Here is a 27,868-nt window from a genome sequence, read left to right on the forward strand (position 1 = left end):
CCACCCTCACCCAGCATGGAAGTGTACTCCCCATGCTCTTCCTCTTAGGAATGCCCATTTTCTGTTGAACTCAGAGAAAGGTAGAATTTGTTTACCTTAACCTTAAACCTTGTAGAATCCCTTTACTAACCAACAGGAATGTACAGCCCTTCCTGTCTTATCCATGGGGCGTATGGTCACAACCCACAGTAGACACCTGCAACCATGGATAAGTGCCAACTTTCCATATACTCTATGCTTTCCCTATATGTCAATATGATAAATTTTCATTTGTGTTAGGCATGGTAAGCGATTGACAGTACCAAATTATAATAAAAATTCCAACAATATACTGTAATAAAACTTACTTTAGATTAATGAATTACATGTTCCTGGGATTTTCCATTGAATACTTTTGGACTTTGATGAAATCACAGATGAAGAATAACCAGTGTTTTGTGTGGTGTTTTCTGTAAGGCATGTACGTAGAGATGGCAGTGTGTTTTTGAATGATTGAAAGACTCCATCTGCTGTCTAGGAGTAGAGAACTCTGTAAACATCCTTTTGTGTGGAAAGTAACCCTAACTGCGTGAGAAAAAAGCTCCCCAGAAGAACAGCTCTGTTCCCCAGAACAGCTCTGTCCAGGGCTGGTTGTAACTCCATCATAGGTGCTGGCTTTGTGAGCGTTCACAGCCTGGCCTTGGGTTTCAAAGGCTTGGTCCCGGTGGCCAAGGGCACTGACTTGGTCCTCAACTGTACTTGTTGTGGAAACCAGTGTGTTCCAGGATACTGAAAAGGACTCAAGTCTGACAGCCCTCAGAGTCCTGCTGCCCAGCGGGAACCACTGAGAAGCCTGGCCGCCAGAGAGGAAAAGTCAAGAGGCAGGGACTGGGCTATAGGAGCACTCACTTGTGGGCTCTGGGCTCCATAGCTTCCTCTTCACCCACTTGACCTTTTAGGTGGTTGTTTAGTATTTACATTTCATTTATTATTGCTAGAGATCCCTCCAAGTAGAGTTTATTACACTAGTTAAACAAAAATATTATCAGGGTCACAGAGATTTATCTATTATTTGTTTGTCTGTTTATGCATGCTAAGAAATCAGAGTCAGGATCTTTCACATACTAGGAAGTATTCAACCACGGGGCCACATCCCCAGTCCTAATAGTTGTGGTAAAAACATGGAACAGAATTTTACCATCTTCAACATTTTTTAGAGTACAGTAGACATTTTTAATGTTTTGTGCCTCAGTCACCTGGTGGTCTTGCATTAATCTCCTGGATGAAGTAGAGTTCTTTATTAGCTCGCTGATTCATTTAGCAAGTATTTGAGTGCTCACCACATACAAGATGGAGCAGGAATGCTGTTTGTTTTCTTCCCAAAGAGATACTTGGGGCAGTGGTTTTCTATCTATAAGACAGATACTTGCTGCAGAGTTGAGAAAATACAGACCCCTGTAATCACTGCATCCCTGTAGCTGGTCAGCGCTGCTGGCATATTGATACATCTTCTGGGTTGTGTGTGTGTTGCTGTTCTGTATTGTTATGTTTTTATCTCCAGGGCTGCTCTACTCAGCGTTCTTGTGTTATTAGCTGCTCTCAGTTAACACACCATAGATTGCTTTCTGTGTGCCTGGGAAAATGATTGCAGTGGGCATATTCTAAGTGTGAATCTGCTGGAATTTAAGCAATCAGTCATCAATATTCATTTGAACATTACAATTTCCTTCCCTTTTATCTTTACTCTTAGACAGTTTTTCTTTTCTTGTTATTCCTTCTCTTTCTGTCTGTTTTTTGTTTTGTTTTGTTTTGTTTTGTTTTGTTTTGTCTTGTTTTGTTGTTTTTAGACAGGTTATAGCTCTGTAGCCCAGGTCAGATTGGCCTCAAACTCATTGCAATTCTCCTGCCTCAGCCTTCCATGTGCTGAGATTGTAAACATGAGCCACCAAGTGTCTGGCATGTCTTCTCTTCTTAGACATGTAGTTGGTCATTTTTACAAATATCTTTCCTTGCTCAGTGATGGGAATGAGGTTCCATGTTCACCGCTACATTCCCAGGAGCAAATGCCGCTCTTAGTAAACATGCATACGACAAACACTGGCCGAGTGAGTGAATGGCCTGGGTGTTTCTGTAGGGATTTTAGTTCAGGGCAGGATTTGGTGATGAGGTAGTGAGTTTGGTGCCTGGGTGGTTGTTTTACTTGGCAGAAGACTCAGAGAACACTTTCAGGTCCCTGCTGCCAAAAGTCCCAGAAGCCAGGTATGCCAGAGAAGATGGGCACAGAAGGGAGGTGACTTGTTGGCCTCTTACTTCGTAGGACAGGAAAGAAAAATTCTTCTTCCTTGCTTACACCTTCCCCAACCCCCCCCACCCACCCACCCACCCCCACACACACACCTCAGCCAGTCTCCCTTTTAGAGGAAACCAAGGTTTGGCCAGTGTGATCTGTCCTGTCGTTTCCTCTCATGCAGGCAGGCAGTAGAGCAGAGTTCACCAGATGAGACCCTCCCCGCCTGTCACCTTCAGTTGCATCACTTCCCCTGAGCCCTGGTCTCCGCTCTGTCACCGAGATGACAGCAGCAGCAGTAATCATTGACCCTTGCAGAGAGTAAGAGATCAGCAGGTGTTTGCTAATGTGGATGAAGTAAGCCTTGTTCGTGTGCGATAAATAACGTTCCTGATGCATGTATTTGTGTTGAGTTCACTCTGGCCCAGTCTCTCTGTGAGTGTGGGATGGCTACTGCTGTAACTGGAGGACTAGCGACAGTTGGAACTGTTACATCTGAGCTGGGGTTGTTCCTTATCATACATGTCAGTGAGCAGGAACAGATGTTAAGTCTGTAAATTGTGCTTTAGTTAGATGACAGACGATCTGAGAAGATGGTAGACCAACCCCCTCATGGAAACGCCCTCCCATGTCATCTTTAGCTCACAGTTTTTGCAAAGAGGGGAACAAAGACTGTTTATGATCCCAGAGCTTAACCGAGCCCCCTCTGGTCAGGTGACCACCGTTTTCTGAGATTCATGGTGTCTGCCATTCATACCTCCTTCCCCAGCTTTTCCTGGCTATCTCAGGCACTTCTTGGCCAGTGTCTGCTGGTATCAACTCTGCATCTCCCTAGGTGCTGCCTGGCCAGGAAAGTTGACCCAGAACCTATAATGGCCCATTAATAGTGTGTAAGTGTCGAGTCCTCCCAACAGTGTGGAATACAAAAGTTCCCTATTCTCCGTCTCCGGTGACACGGTCCTCACTGTCTCAGCAAAGGGCTCCTTCTTTAACCCTGTTTCACTACTTCATAGATAGGTGTTTGTAAAGGGCTCTGCCCACGTGCACTACCCGGCATGCACTGCCTGGCTCCATGGTGGCACCTGTACTTCTCTTCCTAACCCTCATGCAGTAGGATAAGCCCTGCATAAACTCACAGGGCAGGGGGCAGGGGGAGGGGGAAGGTCAGCTGCAAGGTACTGACTATGCGGTCCATAGTTTCAGAGCCCAGAGCTGCCCAGTTTAAACTCTGGCCTTCCAGTTTTCAGATCTGGGCTACACAAGTCCTTACTGTTATGATAAAAAACCAAAGGTATTAAGGAGTGTGGGGATTAAAATGGTGAGATCCAGAACACTAGCAACGAGGGGTAAAAGTGTGAGTCTGAGATAACCGAGCTGACCAGATGAAAAGGGCAGTACACGCAAGACACTGCTGTTTTTTCATGCAGTCTTGCTGGTAGTTAAAATAGACTAAATTATAAGTAAGGACAGCTTTTAACAATTCTCTTCCTTTCCCCCTGTTCTGGTCTGCCTATTCCAAAAAGGTGATGAACACTCAGACCAATCTGTAGACAAGGAGTTAAACATGAGGTAGTCAAGAGAAACCACGGCTACATCTTGGTAAACTATGATAAGACTTAAGGATCCACAGCCCGTCAAAGAACAAGGCCTGTGCTGAAGTCCTAGCTGGGTATGTAAATTCGAGAACAAAAGACTGTGTGGTTTTAACAGCTAGCCGACCTCACAAAGTCAGTGAGTGGTAATGCTGGCTATGGCTAGTGGCCAGTAGACAGTCAGTGTCAGCAGCTAGCAACAAGTAGGAGATGCATAGAGGGCATCAAAGCGTGGCCACTTCTTTAAGTGAGTAAGCGTGTGAACATGCATGATCATCTCCCGGCGTGGATCGATAAGTGTGTAGAGCATGTGGGTGTCTATTGACTCAGCTTCACTATGCTCAGAGAATTAACAGTCTTAATAAAAATCACCTCATTCTCTTCCCAGTTTCTACCGTGAGTTGTATTAAGAGCCCATAGACAAACATTTCTGCACATCCCTCCCATACTCCCTGGCAGCCCCCTACTGGGTCCCTATTGGAGCTTGCCTTCCAGAGCTCTGCTCTACAATAGAGCTTTGATCATTCTTTTATGTTTTTTCCTCTCTGTAAGAAACATTTCATTTAAAGCCCATCCTTTCAGTTGCTCATGAATTTCACTTCCCACGAGAAAAGGACCCAGAATTGACATTTTTTTGTGTGATCATGAGCATGGGCACCCCCAAACTCCTGAGTTAAGCTTCACACCCAAGGACCCCCACCACCCCCGATCGCCCCCAGCCACTCCTGCCCCGTTTCACAGCTGCCTGCCTTGAGCTTCCTAACCAGGTAGTTAGGCCTGTGGGGCCGTGAAAAAAGATTTGAACCGCAGAGAGGGCTCTTAGGTGAGTTGGGTACCCCTGTGTGCTTGTGCTCACCAGTGACACTTGCAGCTTCCTGATGCGTCGCTGTTTTCAGTTTGTACTGCTGGCTTGGACTTCCAGGTAATGGGATATTGTGTTTTGACTTAATAGAAGGAACTGAAGCCACTCCCAACCCTAGCTCATGGTTCCTGGCACATTTCCTCATAGGCCTCTGTCAGTCCTGATGATTTCACAGGGTTGGTGGGCAAGGCCGGGAAGGAGAGTGGAGAATGGTATCCACTTTTTGTGGAACACATTTTGGATTCTCCTTAGATAGAGGGAAAGCGGTGAGAGCAGCTGGCCTGACTTCATTTTGAGCCCTTCCTTCCCCGGCAGGGACCAAGCACCCTTTTCTTCTGAATGCCTGTGTTGAGTGTGCCTCAGAAGTGAGCCTGGGCAGTGGGAAGGCCCTAGGAGTGACAGATGCTTCTTTGTGATTTGTTTTCGGGACAGAAGGACTCTTCGGATGGAAGGGAAGAGAAAGCTAAGTCCATACTGTGTTCACAAATCCTTTTACAGAAACACCTTCAGACCTCATTGCTTTTCCAAAATACTTAGATTTTCCCTCCCTCCCTCCCTCCCTCCCTTCCTTCCTTCTCTCTCTTCTTTTCTTTGATAGGATCTCATGCAGCCCAGATGCATATACTGCTCTTTAAAAAGAAAGGAGGGTTAGGGATTTAGCTCAGTGGTAGAACGCTCAAGCACAAAGGCCCTGGGTTCGATCCTCAGCTCAAAAAAAGAAAAGAAAAGAAAGGAAATATGACTACTCGTCAAGTATGGTGCTGTATGCCTGTAATCCCAGCACTTGGGAGGAGAATCAGTAATATAAGACCTACCTCAGATACATAGAGAGTTTGAGGCCAACATGGACTTCATGAGACCCTGTCCCAAAGCAAAGCAAAACAAAAGTAATACACACATAGTAAAAGCTTGTGTAAAGAAGGAGCTGTCTCCCCCCCCCCCCCATATCTAGGTCATTCCTCTGGTAGTCAGTTAGTAGTCTTGTATCTTCCCACATGGCTCTATGTACCTCTCTGCATAGTCAGTCTGAGTCAGCGCATGTGGACTGTGTTAGTGGGGGTGGCCACACTCAAGATCTCCAACCACATAGCTTAAACAAAAATTCAGTCTCAAGTTTCCAGAGGCTAAAAGCCCCAGAGCAAGGTTTTGGCCGGTTGTCTTCCAAATGGCCCCTTAGCGTCTTCTCACAGGGCAGTCCTGTAACTCTGTATCCTCATCCTCCTCATAAAGACAAAGACAAAGCCTGCTGGGTTAGGGACCATTCCAGTGATCCTGTTCGAAAACCTTACTCTCTAAAGACCAAACAAAGTCACATTTTTAGGTACTGGAGGTTAGTACTTCAACATGTGAATTTTGAGGGAGAAAAAGGCTCAGTAATTCTAACCTACTCATTTTAAAACAGTATCCCATTGGGTAGATAGCCCATAATTAACACTAGGCCTTGTGTAGATGTATTATACAGTTTTTTCCAATGTTTGTAACTGTCTTTGAATACTTGTAGGTATGTATCTACAAGGATGAACTTTGAAGAACTGTAAGCATTGCCCTCTGAAGAGTTTAAACATTATACAGAGGAGAGCTCACAAGGCCTCAACCCTACAGCAATTGCAGAAAGCCGAGAGCAGGAGAAATGGTCTTCCCCAAGGAAGCACACTAATTGGTTATCCAATACCAAAGAGTCAGCTCTAAAAACATATGTACAAATAACACCATATAGAATGAGTAGGTTGTTTTCATGTATTTAGGAATATACATACATACATACATACATACATACATACATACGTACGTACGTACGTACGTACATACATCCGAATGTAACAACAGTGAGAGCAGGCCATGAATTTGAAAGTGAGTAAAGAGGGATATATGGTAAAGTTTCGGGGGAGGCAAGAGAAGGGCAAAATGATGTAATTATAATCTCAAAAACTAAAAGCAGTAAAATAAAAATTACAGCCCTTAGTGCTCTGTGATATGATGCGAGTGAAAAATTCCATGTTTAGCATGTGGTTTGTGACTCCAGCCCCGGGACTGGGATGGCTTGTGCTGTTTGTTTGAGGAGCTTGCCACCCACATGACTTCAACACTCATTACTCATCCAGCATCCATCCACTGAGGCAAGGATGCACAACACTGCTTTGTTCATGCTTCATTTTTATTTTAAACAAAAGGCTTTGAAAAAGAGTAGTTTTAAGCTCATAGAAAAATTGAATAGAAAAGAGAAATATTTTACATCTGCTCTGTTACCACAGAGGTGCATCTTCCCCAAAGATGCCCAGCATCCTCCCAGGATCCGCTCTCCGAGTGACATCAGTATCTTCCCATGGTCCCTAGCCCCTCACAGCATCCCCCAGCACAGTGGCATGTCTGTTCAGTCTGATGAGTCTGTATTTCCTCTTTGTCTCTCAGAGTCCCTAGTGTATGCCACAACTTGGTCTTGGTACTATAAACCCTACATTTGTTTGCTTCATAAGCCTGACTTGTTTGGCAAATGGCCTTGTAGAGCCAGGCACAGGACACTAGCTTTTCTCTCCGAGCCTACGACAGTTTAGAGTTAGGCCAGCCAGCTGTCTAGGGTGCAGAACGGGATGGGTGATGCCAAGGCAATACAGCTCTGCAGGCAGGGGCTGGATGAAACCTAGTTTATCGTAAGTTATGTTCTCCGAAACGGTGGCCAGTGAGCACAGGTGCAGGAACTTCTGGAATTCTGCTCTGCCTTTCACAGACACTGTTTTCAGCTTCCACCTGGCACGTTTGTCAGAACTCAGCTCAAGGCTACACGTGTATTCCTTGTCTATTAATATAGTTTGCTTTGAAGAGTGTTGGTATAGGAGAAAAAGGCTACTGTTGAATTACAATATTTTTTTAGAATTTTTATACAATATGTAGTACATACATATAGATGTACATATGTCTGGTTTTTGGAAGTGCTGTTTAGACCAATTGTGTTGCATGTGCTAGGCAAATTCTCTACCACTGGACCGTAGCATTCTAAGTAAAGAGTAACACTTGACAAATGCAGTGCATACATTGATACAGGACTTTAATGATAGAGTAGGATTGAACAGCTTGCTTCATTGTAGTGTTTTCCATAATCACATCCTTTCCGTCACTATTTAGACAAATTTAAATGTCTGTGTGTATTCATTTTCCCTTCTGTAGAGATAGTAAGTTTAACTATTGATTCTGCTGTGGGTAGCTCTATCATTAGCTCGAAACTTACTAGCTAGTTCTAAATTACCTGAGATGGTCAACCTATCAAGGGAAGAAGAGGCGTACTGAGCTCACGGTTTTAGAATGTGACTGGCAGTTCCTGTTGCTTTGGGCCTGTGACAAGTCGCACATCACTTTGAGGGGAGCAGATAACAAACAGAGGGAGCAGGGAGCCCCCAGTCCCTTCCTGTGACCTGACCTTTCTTGAGCTCTTAGATTGTACCGCGCTGGGCCAGTCTTTTACTATCTGGTCACTTGAGCGATGCTTAAGGCCCAAACTATAGAAAACTGCTTCTAAAGGAGTTTTCTTCCCAACTAGGCTAAGTGTTGTCACATTTACACTTGGGATGCAGCAGATCTGGTTACCTGAGACAACGTGACTTAAAAGAAGACTAGGAAAGAGGAGGGAGAGCCCAGAGAATCCAGTTAGTTTGGAAGCAGAGAGAAGAGCAAACAAAGAGAAAGACTTGAGCATGTGTGTAGAAAGATAAATAAAACCAGATTGACAATGAGGATAAAGTGGCCTTGGGAGGCAGCTCTGTTGGTACAGTGCTTTGCCTAACGTTTACAAAGCCTTGGGTTCAACCCCAGCCTGTTGTAAACCCAGTGTGGTATGCATGCCTAGAATCCCAGCACCTTGGAGGAGCTGAAGGCCCAAACAAAGCAAAAACAGAAAGGATGACTGAATTGTAAAGGAGATGGAGGTGTAGCTGGTAAAAACAAATGCAGCAGTGTTAGTATCGCACAGTGTGATCTGTTGGCTCGGCCTGAGGAGAATGGCTTCCCTTGTAGTGACAGCCTAGTCCTATGAGCCTTTGAGTAAGACGGTGTGGAAAGTCTGATGAAGGATGCACAGAGGACATGCTACAGTGCAGGACAGAGACTCAAACACTGGCGCTTTCATGAAGTGAGGTAGCATGAGACGTGAGCAGACTTCTGAGGTCTACCACAGCATTTTAATTTGCTGTCTTAGCTACATACCTGTCAACTAGTCTCGTTGTACATGATGTTTATAATGAAGTTTTCTAACTGGTGTTTGTTTTGAAGCTTTGCAAAGTCCCAAACTTCCTTCTAGATCATTACCAAGAAATTGAATCATTTAGGGCTTAGGTTCAATATAGAACAGTGTTCATACTCAAATATTTGATGTAATTTGCAGTTTTTGTAATTCCTTTCATAGAAGCCCTGTTGGGTAACAGCTCCTCCTTTGAGTCAAATGCATCTGAAGGAGCTTCCAGAAGACCACAGCGGTGTAGAAGGGACGTGCAGCATATGTCCTCTTACCATTGTTACTTTATAAGTGAGGACACTGAGTCTTGAAGAAGTTAATGGCTTTTTCTCCAGGTGGCAGAGTCTAACCACCTCCACAAAGACTGACTTCTAGCCTGGACTGCTATCCACTGCCCCGCTGCCCTGTGTTTTATCGAAGACCAAATAATGGGGGGCAGAGAGACTGTTGAATTGCTAAAGTGCTTGTTGTACAAGCATAAGGAACTGATTGATTTCTAGGACCCACATAAAAAACTGAGTGTGGCAGCACACCTCTACAATCCCAGCTCTGGAGGCCAGCACGGGAGGAGCCCTTGGGCTTGCTGGCCAGCTTATCCAGCTGAATTGATGAGATCCATGTTCAGTGTGAGACTGCCCAGAAAAATACAGTGGAGACACGCCTGAGGGGTGACACCCAGTGTAGACTTCTAGCCTCCACATGCATGCACACACATGTGCCCCACACATGGCACAGTGATCTAGTTTCCCAGGTGAAAGCCTTGTATACTGTTAAGTGGTACAGTGGGAGTTCTGTGCTCACCGAACCGGTGCCCCACTCATTAGCCTAGAAAGATTGCCCCTGAGGGGCACAAGACTGAGAAATAGTGCATGCAGAAGAGGTACCTACAACCCTGTCTTTGGGGTTTCAAGTTGCAGGCTCCCCTCTGGAAGCACAGCCTTTTCCTCCCAGCATGTTCCTGGGGTCCACAGTTTGTACATAGACTCTGGATTTTGACATTTGGTTGTTGGGTCCAGCTTCTCGTTTCCCATGTTCTTCCTCTTTTGTGTCCTCCTGTTTTAGTTCTTGGCTACTGTTTTTGCCCTTAGCTGATCCCAGAAACCCTTGTTTTCTCTTAAGTGTAATGACTGTGTACTTCTGAGGAAGTCCCTTTCCTGCTTACCCCTGGCCACCTCCCAAGCTATTAGTGCTCATCACGTGAGACAGTTCTAGCAAAGACTCTGCCACACGCTCTTCTCATGTCCTGTGGCCATGATGACCGAAAGAATAGTCATCTGGTAGCCTGGAAGGTCTACCCACCAGGGCACATGTTTGGAAAGCAGTGCGTCTGTATATGCCATCTGGGTCTCCTATAATTTAGTTCAAACCTGACACTACCAAGGTTTGGTACAGTCTCACAAGATTGTCCCAACTTCTGAGGCTACTCACAACCCGAACCTCCCACAGCCTATCTGATTGGGTATAAAACTGAGTTCTGACCCTTTCCTCATAGGGTTCAGTGATTTGCTGAATCGATCACAGAATTTAGGGAAGGCTCTGTTCTTATATTTTCCCGCTTGCCATAAATGATAAAATTGACAGCCCAATGAACAAGATGAGGCGCCCCAGAGGGTGTGAACCCTAATAGTATCTGTTTCCACAGTGATAGACACATCTCCAGTGCACACGGCTGCATTTTCTGACAAGTTTTAATCCACTGATGAGGGTTTTTGTTGAGATGCCAGTGAGTGTCACAACCGACTCAATCATCAGCCATCGGTCATTTATCTCAGTCATCCATTCTCTCCTTGAGAGGAGAGAGTGGGGAGCTGAAATTTCCAATCTTCAATGTCAGATGGCTGATTTCTGACATCCTGTCTGGCTGGGGAGAGGGGGTCACCAAGAGTCAAGCTATTAAGTGTAGACTCAGGTGTGGCTTAAGGGGGCTTGTGAGTAACAAGACACTTCTCACCCACCCTTGAAATTCCTGTGGCTTCGGAGGCTCGTGCTCCATGATCCTGAAGAGCGATTTTGTGTTTTTGCTAAGTCAATGGCGCACTCTGAGAGGATGTTTGTGTCTTTCCTAGCTGGCCTGCTGCTGCGGATCTGCAGGATGCTCCCTCTGCTGTGGCTGCTGCCCTAAGATCCGGCAGTCTCGGACCACCCGCTTCATGTACTTGCTCTACTTCATCCTGGTCGTCGGCCTCTGCTGTGTGATGATGGCACCGTCTGTGACCAAGCAGATAAGGGAGCATGTAAGGTTCTGTTTTTCGATGGAGTTGGAGAAACATGATTTGTGATTTGGGGTTTGTTACCTGTCTGTTGCTGTGATAAAACATCATGGCCAAGCCACTTATAGGGGAAAGAGTTTATTTGGGCTTATGATTCCAGAGGGATAAGGGTCCATTGTGGTGGGTTGGCATGACAGCACATGGGAGGCATGGCAACAGGAAGTTGAAAGCTCACATTTTTGAACCATAGCATAAAGCAGAGAGAACAGAGTAGAAGTTGGCAAGGCTTTTGAATTAGCATGCCTCTACACCTACCCCCATGACATACTTCTTCCAGCAAGGCTGCTCCACCTAAATCTCCCCAAACAGCACCACCAACCAACTGGGGACCAAGTATTCCAATGCCTGAGGCTGTGGGGGACATTTGTCATTCAAATCACTACACTTGGTCTCTGAACTGTCTCAAAGCTTGTCCACTGCTTCCAGGCCAAGCAGGCAAACCATTCAGCAGCTTCATCTTTAATTAGTCAACCAATTAATGTTTGGTATGATGTCTAGGTATGTCTATGAATGTGATGATGTATGATGTATGTGCACAAATGTGTCTGGGTGCTCATGAAGACAAAGGAGAACGTCCGGTGGTCTACTCTCATTCTCTGCCTTGTTCCTTTGAGACTGGGTCTCTCAATGAACCTAGAGCTGGGTTGGTGATTAGAGGCCAGCAAGCCTCAGTGATACTCTTATCCATCACCACAGTGCTGGGGTTATAAGCATGTGTAGGCATGCTCAGCTTTTTACATAGGTGCTAGGATCCAAAATCAAATTTTCATGCTCAGGTACCAAGTACTTAGCCACTGGGCCATCTTTCCAGTCCCCAGTAGCTTATCCTTAGTGGCAGGATGCTGTCGGTAGAGAATGCTGATGTCGGGATGTTTGGTCTCTGTTTTGTTTATAGCTCTTTCTGATAAAAACACAGTCTTTGCTTGTAGAACTCTGCACATCTCTGTCATAAGGATGGCTGCCAGTATTTCGAGTCACAGTTTGTAACGAACACTTAATTTAGCCTCATGGAAAGGATGATGCAGCTTAGATAGTACCATAGATAGCAGGAAGTGGTTTGTGAGGCTTTTAACCTTTCTAGACAGACCACTTGTTGTCCAGGGCTGTCTCTGAGAGAAAGGGCAAGAGGGCAGCCATTTCTTGGGCAATCTCGGGGATGCCCAAATGTGACACATGTGGGACCTTTCCCTGTTTCCCCACAGTAGGCCTCTTGATGGTCTATATGAGAGTACAGTGTGTTGTAGTCTCCAGAAACCCCAATAAACAACACAATTCTTCCTGTGCTAGGCTCTGCCAAAAGGACTGCACTATCAGCAGGTAGAGGCCGGATATCATGCTCATTACCTAACAAGCCACATGAAATCGTGCAGCTTGTATTTGCAGGGAGGTGGGCTTTCTTCTGAGCTCCTAAACCAATCAGCCTCACCCACGCTTGCTCCACTGGCATGGTTCATGACAGCTTTCCTCTATGGGGCTCAGTTGGCAGGAAAAGAGGGCAGCAGACAGTTGCGGGCACCTCTCATCCCAGGAGAAGTGGTAGATGAAAGCTTAGCTGTTGAAGCCCATATCCCTTTACTACACCACTCAGCCCTTCCTCCTCCCAGGCAGGCAGTGGGGAGGCAGAGAAGCCAGGCCTTCGATGGTGCTGCATCCCTTCTGTGGTGATGATAGCGTCAGCTGGGGCAGCTCCTAAGCAAACTGTGCCCCAATCCTGTGCCACACTGTGGCCATTTAATTACACTCTGATTAAAAACAACCATTTTCCTTCCCCTTCTCTTTATTCTGGGAACGCAACCAGGGGTCTGGCATGAACTAGGCAGTCCCTCTACTGACCTACACCCCAGCCCAACAAACATTTTCTGAAAAGCTCTTGGTCTATTTTTATCTTGTTTATCCTTAAGTTAGCATAGGCCCTGCTGGAGCTTCCTGTTGGCTAATCCATTTCCAATCATAGTTGTATTTTTTGTTAGAATATAAACTACTGTAAAGCCTCTGATTAAGGCACCACAATGGGAGACATGGGATGTTTTTTGATGAGAAGTACAGTTTATCACTCAGAAGAAAAGATGTGAAAACCCATAGGTTCCATGTGGAAAGATACTGTAGAAGTTTAGAGGCAGAGAGACTAAGGGTTTGGCCGCCTTGAGGAGTCTATGCCAGACTTGCTTCATGCTGGTTGATATTTTTACTACCCAGTCCCTAATAGCATCATGGCTTAGCTTAGTATGTCTGGGGAAAGAAGTGTGGGCCTATGGGACTGGAAATACAGCTCAGCAGTTAGGAACACACACTGCTCTTGCAGAGGACTGAGTTTGATACCCAGCACCCACTTCATATAGCTCACAACTTCCTGTAGCTCCAGCTCCAGGGGCTCTGGCCCCCTTATCTGGCCTCTGCAGGCCCCTGCATTCACATGCATGCCTGCTCCCATATGTATATATTTAAAAATTAAAACTTTTTTGAATTAAAAAAAGTTTAAGAGCTAGAACGCTAAAAGGATAGATTTGAACTCTTCTGCTGAGGGTCTGCTTAATCTCCCTTTACATTCATTCATTTGAATAGAACCTCAGACAGGCTCGGCGAGTCCTTTACCATTTTCGACTTTCATTTTCTGGTAGGGTGATGCTGTCTTTTTAAGATCCATGCAAGAGCGGCTGCTTGGTGACCCACTGCGGTCCCGTGGTAAGAAGTCTGTGTCTCAGCTCTCTGTGGTGTGAGCTCTGCTCTTAAGCTTTCAGTACAAGAACGAAAGCCTTAGGTCCGAGAGACGCAGCCTGTGACTATGCTGACGTAACATCTTAGCACGAAACACTGCAGTTGCACTTGTATGGGGGTTAAGAAGCCAAAGGGGATGTGCTTCAGGCATAAATTTTATAATTGCACACCCAATTCCCCTTCAAGCATCCTGCCCCTGCTCCATGCAACACTCCCCAACAGCTGGTATCTCTGTGTTGTGGTGTCTGTGCTTCCTGACAGAACCTTCAGTAGGAAGATGTTGACTGGTGTTGCCCAGGAAGGCTTCATGGAGGAAGCGGCATATATAAGTAACAAGTATTTTAAGAGCAGCTTTCTGTAGGGTAATACCATACGCCAGACTTCCGTTTGGGCAGTCTACCTGTGTCTTCATCCTTCCTCAGCTCTGTTCTGGACAGTAGGTGCTGTCAGTACCCCATCCTTCAGGGAGGAAGCAGGGGTCATCTAACCAGTTTACCTCAGCTCTTAACAGCCACCTAGAGGTGGGGTTGGGGTTTGAACTGTGCGAGTATGTGCCTAGTTACTGGGCTGTGTAGCTAAAAAGGCAAAGAAAGAGCAAGGACAGGACAGGGTAAAGACCGTGGGTCACATGACCAGATAAAGGAGGAGCCATTGTAGATTCCCAAGCAGATGTGGTCATCATGGAATGGGGAGACTGGGGGAGTGAGCACATGGGTGACTTGGGACCAGAGATCAGTTGGAGGGAAGGGGGAGGGGGAGAGGGAGGGAAGGTGCAGCTCTGGAGCCTCATGCCTGCCTCTGAATGTACCTATTGAAAAATGGATCGGCCAGGCTTCCTGCAAAGGGAGCAAGGTCACTCTGGGTGAAATAAGTCCTTCTCCCTCCACAGGGGGACTGCTCTCTGGCCACAAAGTCAGCTTGTTTTGTGATGCTGGAATCAGGCTGACCTCCCTGGAAGGTCTCCTTGCAGTACACAGCCGGCCCTCTGCGGGTCCTTGCCTGTCCTTTGTAGGCAGGCCTGTGGAAGGAAGAGAGTGCAGAGGAGAGGGACTACAGGCTTGTGGCCTGCTCGGGGGCATCATGCCTCCCACCCTGCATTCTTGCCTCTGAGTGAGGCCCTGTCAGGGTCACAGGGCCAGCGGTGTGTGGGTTGAGGACAGGAGGTTTCTTTCTGCTTTCAGAAGGCTGCCTGTGTGTCCTCGTGAGGAGGAACTTTGAAGAGACGTGGGGGCAACTTTGCCTTTCTTCGCATGAGGGAGACCCTCTCTTCCCGTGAGACTGTCGCCTCAGAGAGGGGTCTCCTGGATGGTTGAGTCACAGCATGGGTTTTTGCCTTCTGGGAGCATATACTCCTCCCCCCCCCCCTCCCAGCTCGTCCAATGCAGGCTGTTCTCACCAGTCACTGTGGTGTTTAAGCGGTACAGAACCAGAACTTGGGCTGTTTGATGCCTTGGGGCTTTAGTGGACTTTACAGTGTGGAACCCAAGAGGAGATGCAGATGAAGGAATAGGGGCTCCAGGCCTGTCTGCCCGGTTTGGAAGAAGGTGACAGTTGAGTACCCCAGAGCTGGTCATTTGGGAGGGAGGACAAAGGTGGAACATAGGTCCCCCGGCCTTTCCCCTCTTCTGTGCTCTTACGTCCTAGGTCCATCTTCTCCCTGCAACCCTCTGATTGAGGGAGATGGCTGCTGACATGGTGATGTTAAAAACTGAAAAACCCAGATATATCATACATAGTGTTGTGAACTCATTTGTTTGGTATGTAGAGTGTGGAACATGATGTAACACATTTGTTTTAAATTTCAATTGTAAAGAAGTACTCATTTGTTGGGAAGAGAGCCTGCTGTGATCTTTGTTGTCTTTGTGTTGTTCATTCATTTTTAGAAGGTTTGTGCTTGCCTGTGCCTTCTGAGCAATCCTTAAACATTCTATTTTGCACACTGTTTCCCAGAGGCGAGTCTGGGTAGTTTGAGGTGGTCGTGACTTGGAAACTGATGACTTGGACTAGTCTCCCTCCCTAGGTGAAGAGGGCTCTGTGCTTGTCTTCAGCACAGGTTGGTAACACCACAGTGCATGGAGAGCCTCCTGCCTCCTTGGCATCGTAAAGCAGCACCTTGGTCCTGTTCTCCTGGCCTGGGCGAAAGCATCCAGGCTGACGGCCCTTGCCCTGCTCCTGACTCCTGGCCACATCAGACAGCTCAGATGAGCACGGACAAACTCCTGGGACTTCTGGCCAGGGGTGTAGATTGCCTTTTATTTGGTTGGAAAGTTCCCTCTTTGGCTGCCTAGAGAGGTGCTGTCATGCTGTAGTGAGACCCTGGCCTGGGCTGTGTTTGTATCTCAGAGTTTATGCTACGCATTAGCAGCTCTTGGAATAGCTTGTGTTTCTGATGGAGTCTCATGTCTCAAAATGGACACCCCCAGAACCTTGAGCTAAACAAAATTCTGTTTTCCTTTTTTCTTTTTTGGTTTCTTTGAGATAGGGTTTCCCTGTATAGCTTTGCACCTTTCCTGGAACTCCCTCTGTAGTCCAGGCTGGACTCGAACTCACAGACATCCATCTGCCTCTGCCCCCACCCCCATCCCCGAGTGCTGGGATTAAAGGCGTGTGCTACCACACTAGCTTAATTCTGTTTTCTTTAAACTGATTACCTTGTAATGAGGTATTTTATTACAGTAACAGTAAATGGAATAATTCATACTGCATACTTTAAAGTCTGACCTCTTTAACTCAGCATGTTTTTGAAGAGCAATCATATTATAGCACATGTCAGTACTTTCTTTCTCTGTAGGGCTGAGTAGTATTCTACTTTATGAATAATCCATATTTTATTGTCCAGGCTTCAGTTGATGGACAGTTATGATATTTGTACCTTTTGTCTCTTAGTGATAATGTCACCACTTTTTGTGTGGATGATTCTCTTCTGGGACTATACAGTGACTTTCTGGACTGATGCAGACTGTTGGAGACCAGCTCCCACAGTCAGCTCAGGGTAATAGAAGAAATGCCTCAGGGTATCGGGGATAGGAAACTTTTTTATCTGAGGTTATTTAGGAATAAGTTTTAATCTACCTATGACTGGTGAAACAAGGAAACACACACGCTTCCTGATGGTAACTTTCTCTTTACTTTTTGTTTTGTTTTGTTTTGTTTTTTGGTTTTTTGAGACAGGGTTTCTCTGTGTAGCTTTGCTCCTTTCCTGGAACTCACTCTGTAGCCCAGGCTGGCCTCGAACTCACAGAGATCCGCCTGGCTCTGCCTCCCGAGTGCTGGGATTAAAGGAGTGCGCCACCACTGCCAGGCTTCTTTACTTCTTAAAAAATGGTCTCTGACTCTTTTTGTCTTCACACAGATTACATTCCACGTTCTCCATTCAGACAAGTTACATTCCACACTGTTACATCCCTTACTCAGTGTGCGTGTAAGGGATGTAACACACACACACACACACGCACACACACACGCACACGCACACTGCTCACTGCTCTTAACATAGCTCCGTCACATCCCTTCCTCAGCACACACACACACATGCGCGCACACATGCACACGCACACACGCTCTGCTTGCCCTCTGCACAGCTCTTTTCACAGAGGTTCTCTCCATAGCTTTTTACTCTTCTCTCTGGCCATTCAGCTGCATCCCTCATTCAGCACGTACCCACACTTTCTCCCTCCCTCTCCCTCCCTCCCTCTTCATCTTATTCCTCTACATCTTTATTCTTCTACCCATCACAAATTCCCAAGCATGCCTGTGTGTGTGTGTGTGTGTGTGTGTGTGTGTGCGCGCGCGCGTGCGCGCGCGCGCGCGCGCATGTGTGTACACACACACACACACATCCCCATTCATTAGCAACTTGTTAGTAAACACTGCAAAGCAAACTCTCAGGAACAAGTATTCTGGTAAGAGTCACACTTGGCAAAGACTTGGTCAGGTTCATTGGTGACTGACACAATAGCTGTAGGTGGTCAGAAGTTCTGGCTGTCTCTTAAAGGGATAGCTACAAGGGTCACAAGGGAAGAAATTAAACCAACGAGAGATTTAAGGAAAAGGCAAAGAATAAGTGTACTATTTTATGTGATTAATGATATTCGGACATGGTAGTCAGTTAACAGCCTTTTTGTTTATCACCTGAATCTCAGGACCTAAACATAGTTAGTCTGCTGATCCTAGAATCTTGCATTAAAAACTGGTGTGGAAATAAATACAAAGTGTTAACTGTTATTTGAATCAGTGGGGAGGTGCTGGTGGAGGATGCTTAGGGCAACATGGGTGCTATGGTCTCTTGAAGGACTGAGCTACACCAAGGCCAGACACCTGCACTGTCACTTCTGGTTCACTGTAATTCTTCTGGAGGGTTTTGATCAACAAGGCCAGGCACCTGCACTTCCGCTCTGTGAAAGTTCTATGAAGACACTTTGTCTGGCCAGTCTGTCTTGTCAGAGGCTAAGGATGGAGAAGAAGACCGCTAACTGTCTACAGTCCACATGGAACAATAGACCTAGTGTGAAACATCTCAGTATGTTTCTGTTCATCAGAATTATATGGTTAAATACGAAGTCATATTCCTGACCATCCACAAATGAGTGTGCCTATAAGATTGAGACGTAATCACGAGATTACATGTACACATTACGTGAAAATGCATGGTAATAGGGAGATATCATAGCTGTTATCACACAAGAAATTACAAATGAAAGCAACAGAATTCAGAGTCAGTGGCCTGCAAGCCTTGCTGGACAGGGTACCCCACTGAGAATCATCCCTCTGGTGGGTTGACATCTGAACTATCAATTGCTATGAACTGTAATTGCGTCATGACCTGTAATAGCTCGTGACAGTCGCTCCTGACACTGGACTATATGAAGACACCTTGCTTCATCTTTGAGGAACTGCTAAACTATTTTCCAAAGCAATTACACCATTTGCGTCTCCACCGCCATGTGAAACATTCAAAGTAAGTGATGTGTTTCTTGTACTCTTGCCAACCCTTATTGTTATTCTTCCTGTCCCTCCATCCTGGTGTGTCTGTGGTGTCATGATCTCTTTGCTGGTGTCTTGAATGCTGCCCTGAGCCCCTGCTTCCCCTGGGGCAGCTCATTCATCTCTGCCTCTGGAGATCTTCTGTGAAGGATTGTGGGTAGGAGTACCTTCACTCAGAGCAGACCTAGGGACATTGTTGAAGTCCCCTCCCTCCCTCCCTTCCTCCCTCCAAATACTGATCACAGACTTTGCACAGACAGGATGTGCAAGTATTTGGTTTGTACTGTGCATTTTACTTAGTCACAGATGAGTTGGCCATACCGGGCTCCTGCCCTCTGCCTGCCTTCTCCAGATAACGATCCCGAGGGTGAGGACACTCTTGCTATTTCTTGTTCCTCACTGGAGTCACCCCAGCCCATTGCCTCGACTGTTAAACACAGAGGCTTCTTCATTTGCATTTTGAAGAGCCTTCCTAAGGACAGCATCTAGTGGTCTAGTTAGTTTGAATGTCATGTCACACTACTGTGGTGGGTCTTGGAGATAACAGTGCCATGCAATATGCTTAAGACTGTAGATTGGCGGATAAGCTACTTCCTTTCCTGTCTTCAGTCTGAAGAACTAAGAGGACTGTGATGATATGATATGATTGCCAGTGTTGTGTGTGGCCCGCCTTCCTGGACTAGTCTCGGGGATCTAAGAACTAAGAGCTGAAGCTGAAGCCTCTAATTAAAGAAATGAACGAAAACAGAACACAGCCACATCTATGATAGGTGATGGTAAACAGCAGGGGTCTGTTTAAGTAGTACACAGAGGAAACAGTGTTGCTTTTTAAAGGATGTAGTGTGAATCAGTTAGTAGAAGAATAAAGTAGAGTCCTAAGGAGTCATTTTACCCATCTAGTCGTTAGACAGATGACATACATGCCCATGAAGTGAAGTGTCTTGTCCAAGGGTGGGAACACTAGTTCCAGCAGAGACTGAAACTCAGGGTCCCTGGTCGCTGGGCCAGTGTTTTCCTGCTCATATCCTTAGGTTTGCTTGTTGGCCAGATAGCTCAGCAACAGCAGTCCTAGCTGAAAGCAAGCCTGGCTTCCTCTGGCTCCTAACACTGGACACGGGGGCAGGGAAGTAGCCTGTCTGGGAGGTACCTTCTTGTGACAGTGACATCCATTAGTAAGTAAAGCTTTCCTTGACTCCTGGATGCTCTCTGGACACAGTGGCAGGAAGAAGTATCTGGTGACCTTCTGGAAAGGTCACCTTCCCAGCTGCCTCCTTCCCTTCCCACAGCCAAAAGCTGGGCCCAAAGAAGGACTGTCGGTCCGAGACGGAAAGCGGGGTAGCCACAAAAGGAGGGTTATTTGGTGTTGGATGGAAAGTGGGACCTGCCCTTGGCTGTGTGTCTGTCTTTTTAGAGCAGGCAGACAGCACTGGTGAAAAGTATCGCACTTTGCAAAACACCGTGTGCTTTACTTGGATCAGAAGGGCAGAGGTTCATGCTAAAGCTCTAATTGGGAGTGTGGTCTCTACCGCTTGCGTGTTCAGAGTGCTAGGACCCACCCGCTCCAGGGTTGTTTGAGTCAAAGCCCCAGGCAGAACTCTCCATTCTCAGCAGCTGCAGCTGCCTGTTACGGCTTTTTTTTTTTTTTTTTTTTTTTTTTTAAGTAGAATAATATCAAATAAAGAGAAATACTAGTGCAGTTCTTTGGTTCTGGAGACTTTAAGTTTCTTATTTTAACCCAGCTGAAATGAAATGGCTTTCAAAAGTTCTCTCCCTGAACATCAACCAAATTCCATGGCAGATGCCTCATGGGTCAGTTGTATAGAACCTCAATTCATGTGGGTCCCTAGGATTCCATCCTAGTCTCAGTGGGCTGAGGGTTAGGGGAGCCAGAAGCGAGCTCCACCTCCTCCATTTCCCTGGGTTCCATCCCCTCTCACTAGGGTTCTGCTAGGAACACAGGTTTGAAAACAATGCTGTCTTTGGTCTGAGGTTATCCAAACCAGAAGCAGACATCCCTGCAAGTCTCAGCCTTGGCTCCTCTCTGCTGCGCCCTGCCCTCCACACAGTGCTGGGAAATGGTTTGTACTTGAGGAGGTAGCACTTTGAACTGCGCTGAGAGGCTTTTGTTGGAGTCTGAATCAAGGACTGAGATTGACTCCTGTCTAAGTAACCGTGAGCTTGCTAGGAGCCATAAAGCAGAAGGCAACTCTCATTGCCCTTGTCCATCAGATCCCTAACACAGAACTCTTCGGAAGGCAGCAGACGTGAGCGGGGCCTTGTGCAAGGTTGTCCTGGCTAACGGAGGGAGAGAATGATGACATGAGAGAGTGTGAGTTCTTCTCAGTCCTTTCCCTGGGACCATCGAAAGCGTCCGTTCAGCGGCTGCCTCCGACACACTTGCAGATAGAGACTGGAGACGTGCTGCAGTCAGAACGAGCACCACCATCTGTTAAAAATGGAGGCAGAGGAACAAACACCACAGCGCAGAGTGAGCTGAGATGAAGTAGCATCAGAGCGATGGGGTGGGAATGAGCACATAAATGTTGTTAGCGCGGTGGCACCCCAACCCCGGCTTTGTTTTCTGTGGCATTGATTATATGGGGTCAACTCAAGTCCACAAATATCACATGGAAAATTCCAGAAATAAGTAATTCAGATCTTTAAATTGTGCAGCACTGCCCCACTCTATCCTGCGAAGATCATGAATTATCCCCTTATGCCACCAACTGTCACTCAGTGGCCATCTTGGTTATTAGATCTGATACTGTGGTATCAGTACTTATGTTCAAGTATTCCTTACTTTGTTTGTTTGTTTATTGGTACTGGGGGTTGAACCTAGGGCCTTGTACATGCTGGGCAATTACTCTACCAATGAGCTGTAACTAGCCTCTCCCACCACCTCCTCTTCTTCTCTCTCTTAAGATAGGGTCTGTCTAAGCATCCTAGGCTGTCTTTAAACTTGTAACCCCCTTGCCTGAGCTTCCCAAATGCTGGGGTTGTAGGGAGTGCCACTGCCCCCAACTCAAGTAATTCTTATTTGTGTGGCTCCCAAGGGCAAGAGCAGTGGGGCTGGCTGTTTGTTACAGCGTCTTGCCATTAGCATTCCATCTTATCATACGATTGTGTGTGTGTCACTCAGCTTAACTGCCCATAGTTTTAGGCATCCACTGTTTTTGTTTCTGTTGTTTGAGACAGGATCTCAAGAAGCTCATTCTGGCCTCAAACTCACTACCGAGCTGAGGATAACCTTGAACTCCCTTACTTCTGTCTCTGTCTACTAAATGCTGGGATTTGCTGCTATTACTGGTGTTCACTGCTATACCTGCAGATAAAGCAAGATAAAAATGGTCTAATTTGATGCTCTTCTGATCGATGTTCTTCACAAAGTATAATAAGGACTATTACTTTGGGTAAACTCTAACTCAGCACATTCTTTTTGTGGTGTAGAGTTTTGAAGTGGGGCCTAACTGTGTGTACAGAACAGCAGAACTGCTGTGTAGTTCACAGGTGCTAGAACATGTACCTTTCTGCCCCAGGCACTCTGGTGCTGGGTGCCGTGATGACAAGCATGCACCGCCAGCTACTGAGTGCATTCTGTGGTTTGTTTTAAGAAAGAGAAAATTTGAGGTAGAGTCTTGTTTTGTAGTAGACTATACTAACCTGGAACTTGCTTTGTAGACCAGGTTAGCTTTGAACTCAAGTGATCCTTCTGTCCTTTAACCTCAGGAGAGCATATGGATTACAAACAAGCACCCTGATGCCCAGTTTCTGATTGTATTATTTAAAAACTTGTTAAAAATCTGCTGCTGCAAGCTGGGGTGGTGGTGGCATACTCCTTTAATCCCAGTACTTGGGAGGCAGAGACAGGCGGATCTTAGTGAGTCCGAGGCCAGCCTGGTCTACAAAGCAAGTTCCAGGACAGCCAGAACTGTTACACAGAGGAAACCCTGTCTCGGAAAAAAAAAAAAACAAAAACAAAACAAATCTGCTGCTGATTTTGTTGATTTACCCATTCCTGTAAGAGAAACGTTACCCAAAACTGAGGTCTGCTAGGGGTAAAGCATAACCACAGAGGGTTGTTGTAGCACACTGGACCTCAGATAGGGGACAGCAATAGTCTGGTAACTGGCTTTTGTGGTGCATGCCTGTAATCTCAGCACTAAAGACTGAGGCGGGAAGATTTCTAGTTTGAGGCAAGTGTGTATGGAAGGAGACCCTGATACTAGGCTGGTTGGTGCACACTTGTGGAAGTCTGTGAACTCCACTGAACTCCACCGTGGCATGTCTGGAGAGAGCTAAGGTGAGGGACTCAGCCTGGCACCCTGGCCGCCTGCTCACTCTGCCTGAGAAAACCGGAACCCCAAGGGGTGCAGTTCAGTGAGACAGTTCTCTGCAGTCAGTGCACCCTCTAAACCAGGCCCTCACCAGTGTGGTTTCTTTTTGGTTGTGTAGGCTATGGCTCTGGAACACATGGAACAGATGTGAGGGTTTCTGCTAATGCTGCTTACGGCTTCTGTGCATTGGATATCTCTACCCAGTTCCCCTCTTGGTCAAAAAATAAACACAAATCCTCTTTACTCTATCTCTACCCGAGTCCCCTCTTCATCAAAAAATAAACACAAATCCTCTTTACTCGCTAAAAAAAAACATGCAGAAGGCTCTGCAGTTGGATTCACTAGAGCCGCTGCTGTGAAGCAGATCCAAGGGTCAAAGGGGAAAGGTCACGGCCAGAAGATGCTCTGAGATAACCCAGATATCTGTGCCCTCTCAGCTCCTGCTCCTTTGGTAGACGGTAGAGTGAGCTGTCACAGTAGCCGCTTGGCTTTTGAAATATAAATGATCCATGAAGAGATGAATGAAACTCAGCTCAGCCTAATTGTATTGTAGCCAGTGCTGGACCAGGACTTGTAGAGTCCAGCCCAGATCATTTTGCTTTAGCCATATTTAAGCACAGCACAGTTTTGAAAAAAGTATTCAGATAACAATTAACTCAGTCTCGAGTGCACAATTTATGACATGTTTACACTGAGATTCCTTATAAAGTATGTCTGGCTTCTTTCACAAGAATGGGTACTGTTGACTCAGAGATAGTGCCCAAGATTTGGGGTCTAGGAAGTTTGACTGAGGTAAACACAATGTCTGTGGGTGTCAGGATTGGCCTGGCCCTAGGTGACCTAGAAGTCACTATTGTAAGCATAAGTGACATCACTCATAAGAGTGGGTTTTATGATCTAAAAGCAATGTCCAAGATGTAGGGGAAAGGTCTTGGATAAGTATAAACATAAATTCTAGGAGGTAAGACAGAGTCTGTCTCATCAGACAGCAAAGGATCACCGGGTTGTAAAATGACATCATTTCTGGTGTTCCAGGAAGAGCGGCTTCTCACCTCATTCCGTTGAAGAGGTGAGCTGTGTGTTTAACTTCCCTGCCTTCTCCAGTGCTCACCTGTGTGCACAGGGCTCTTTGTCTCTACATAGAAATGCGTACCTGAGCAGTTGACTGCTCTGTGTTAAGCTTGCTAGTGGGCTCGTGAGCTCTGTAGGCTCTGGGCTTCCGTTGTAGTAAGGAGTGGCCCAAGCAGGGTCAGAAAGTGAGCATGGCCCCTCCTAGTAAACTTTATTTACACAGATGGGAGACCGGCTGGATCTGACCCATGGGCTGTAGTTTTCCTGGCTCCTATTTTAGCCCGAGTGGCTCCATGCGGTCATATACAGTTATTTTCCTTTTTCTCTGAGGGACAAACTTCATGGCCTAAACTTTATGCTCTGGCAACCAGAGTTGGCTTAAGTTGCCAGTAAGGGCTGCATGAAGCGCATGCCTAGCAGGCAGGCATAATTCAGTGTCTGTTCCTCTCTATGGAATCACTGGAAATAATTCACCGGGAAATGAATTACTTGTAGGTATCTATTTCAGACACCTTAGGGATGAAGAGTAGTGAGGAATGTAAGGATGAGGATGTGGGGATCCCAGGCTGATTTAGAGAGAGATGCTGGAGCCAGAACCCGAATGTCTGCTGTGCATGGTTCTCAGGAATGGGGTTAGGAAGCAAGTAGTCTAGGCTTTCAGGAGCATGAGTTGCTTAAGTCTGTTGGCCTCCTGTCCTAGGGAAGACAGTTTATACAAATGTCCTACCAAGGTTTCAAAAAATCATAAATATGAAAATCCTTGAAGTATACATAAAATACATACATAGTTAATTATGTATACCATTGTGGTTGTCTGCACAGCCTTTTATGAGAAGGTTAGCTCCTTGGTAGCCTGGATTTAAATTGATTAATTAGCCAGTAAATTCTATAGCACTGGGATCAAACCTAAGGCCTGTGCATGCTGAGCAAACAGCCTACTGGTTGAGCTGCACCCCAGCCTTGGAGTGGGATCCAATACCTGTTTTATTTGACGCTTATATCCCCGTGCACATAGTAGGTGAGAACAAGTGGATACTCAAACTCTGTCTGTAATATGTATATGTCATGTAGTGTGTGGTAGGGGATAAATAGTTACCATACAAACTCTTAATTTGACTGAGTTTTTCAAATTTCCCCAGAAAATGACCATGCCTACAGTTGTATCTCTTAGGATGGTTCACACATTTAAGAGGATCTTAGCTGATTGGGTTAGCTCAGAGAGAGCTGTCACCAAGGCTTGAAGAACTCTCTGAGTGTTTCTTTCTCTGGGCTTAGGGCTACCTTCCTCTGCTCCTTTACCCCTCCATCCGCCCAGGAGAGCTGACCGACTCCCATGGGTTGCCTCCTTTGCCATGTGTATGCTGGCCACCGCCAAATCCTCACCCTTTTCTTGCTGGCCTGGAACTTGCTATATAGACCAAGCTGGTCTTGAACTTGAGGCATTCCTCCTGTGTCTACCTCCCAGCTGCTAGGATTGCAGCCTTGTGCCAGCATGTCCATTGTCTCTTGTCTGGCTGTCTTTCTGGAGGCCCTTGTGGGACCATCTGTCCTCCAGGACAAGTCGTCCTTAAATGAATGGCTGCCCTCCTGTTCTGTGATTCACTTCTGTGATTGCCCGTCAGTGGCAAAACTGGGAAGCCTCCTCCCAGTCCCTGTACCTTTATTCCCAGGTGATGTCACATCTCAAGGGACAGCCTCTCTCATGGCCCTGTTCTCACAGTTCTTTACTGGCAATTCCTCTTATTTCTCCCTCAGAATTGTGACTCGTGTGATCTACATTGATTTTTACCTAATTCTCTGTCAGTGGAGGGTGAAATTCACTGACTTCACTCTGTGTCTGGAATATCCTTTCCTCCAGCCCTGCTTAGTCTTCTGGGAGTTCTCTGGTTCAGACTGGAAGCTTATTTATGTAACTCTTCAGTTAGAGCTGTTTTCTAGCTATTTGATCATGCTAGTCACAAACAGAGACTTGTGTGAACGATACTGTCTGTCAGTCTGCCTGTGGGGGGGGGCGTGATGCTCCTGGTTTGAGAGGTGGTAGGGTTAGGTAAAACCAGACCATGGATTTTTAATCCCCTTCCCCACTTTGTTTGGCTTTTAATAAAGACAACACACACACACACACACACACACACACACACACACACACACACACACACACACACACACACACACACCCCGCCACATTCTTTTCCAGTGAGGCTGATGAAGAATTCTTAGATACCGTTCTTCCGGTTCTGTGAGTTAACTCATCACTCATGCAGAGCTGCCCACAGCGGTATGATTTCATCTGAAGCTCCAGCAATTCGATAGAATGAAATGTAAGACCAATTAGCTTTGCTACTATCACATTTTCATCTCTGAAGTCATACTGTTGCTGAGGCATGTGACTCTCACCTTCCTTTGTCTCTGAGAGAACCACTCCCTCCCAGAAACCCACTTTCTCTCTAAGTTTGCATCTTCTGGGACCCTAGTCGAGAGACCAATAGACCATTCTGTAGCCGTGTGTGTGTGTGTGTGTGTGTGTGTGTGTGTGTGTGTGTGTGTGTGTGTGTTTACTATGTATGCACGTGTTCACGTGTGTATAAGTACATATTGAGGCCAAGGGTTGATGCTGGGTGTCCTCACTTGGTTCCTAACTTGTTTTGAATAGGCTCTCTCACTGAACCCTCAGCTTATTGATTCATCCAGACTGTCTGCCCAGGAGACCTCAGGGACTCCCCCATCTCTGCCTCCCCAGTGCTGGGAATAAGACATGTACCTCAGTGCCCAGCTTTTTGCATGGGCGCTAGGGTTCCAAGCTTGGGTACTCAAGGTACTGCAGTGAGCACTTTAGCAGCTGAGGCATCTCCCTCCTCTTGCCTTAATTTTTGACCTTAACTACCCTGAAGATGTCAGGATGTTGCTGGTGTCTCACCTTTGGAGGCAGGATAATCAGTACTGCTACTTCCGGCTCCTTTGGCCTAAGCTTGGTACTTCTGCTCATTCCTTGTGGAAGGATTTCCCAGATGGACTTCCCTTTAGGAACTTTGGTTTCATCTTGTTAGTTCTGCAGATCAGTTTCAGGGCCTTGCATGTGCTTGCTAAGTACCCCACAAATGACCCCTCTCTCCAGCCCCTCATGTTTTGAGGCAGGGTCTTGCCTTGTAGCTCAGCCTAGCCCAAAACTTGGTAATGTGTCCCAAGCTGGCTTCTAACCTGTGATACTCCTGCGTCATCCTCTTTCATAGTAGGACTAGAATGGAGTGCCATTATGTCTTGCTGGAGCTCAGCTCTTACAGACCTGGCCACCATTCTTCTCATTGGCATAGATCTGCAGGAAATCCTTTGACATTGTCATAGATCTCCAAGATGCTCGCCTTACCTTGTTTGGATCAGACACTCTCATCAGTGATCCTAACAGTATGTCCGACCCCCTCTCCAGAAAGCTCTTTGTATCCTATCTGGTACCCTAGTGTACGACTGCTGTAGGTAAGGAGCTATAGTTAGCTCTTCACAGGGAGTAGCCGGAGGAGTTTTCTGGGCAACATTATAAGATTATTTCATTTTAAAG

General features: G+C 46.3%; 1 protein-coding gene across 1 annotated transcript in view; it reads left to right on the forward strand.

The window, feature by feature from the left end:
- The window catches only part of Serinc5 (serine incorporator 5), a 96,583-nt gene that overhangs the window by 30,946 nt on the left and 37,769 nt on the right, over positions 1-27,868 (forward strand). The window contains exon 2 of the mRNA XM_036206990.1: positions 11,009-11,176. Within this exon, the coding sequence (XP_036062883.1) occupies positions 11,009-11,176 (168 nt within the window). The remainder of the gene's footprint in view (positions 1-11,008; positions 11,177-27,868) is intronic.

This window comes from Onychomys torridus, chromosome 15 (assembly GCF_903995425.1).
Source record: "Onychomys torridus chromosome 15, mOncTor1.1, whole genome shotgun sequence".
Classification (NCBI taxonomy): Eukaryota; Metazoa; Chordata; class Mammalia; order Rodentia; family Cricetidae; genus Onychomys; species Onychomys torridus.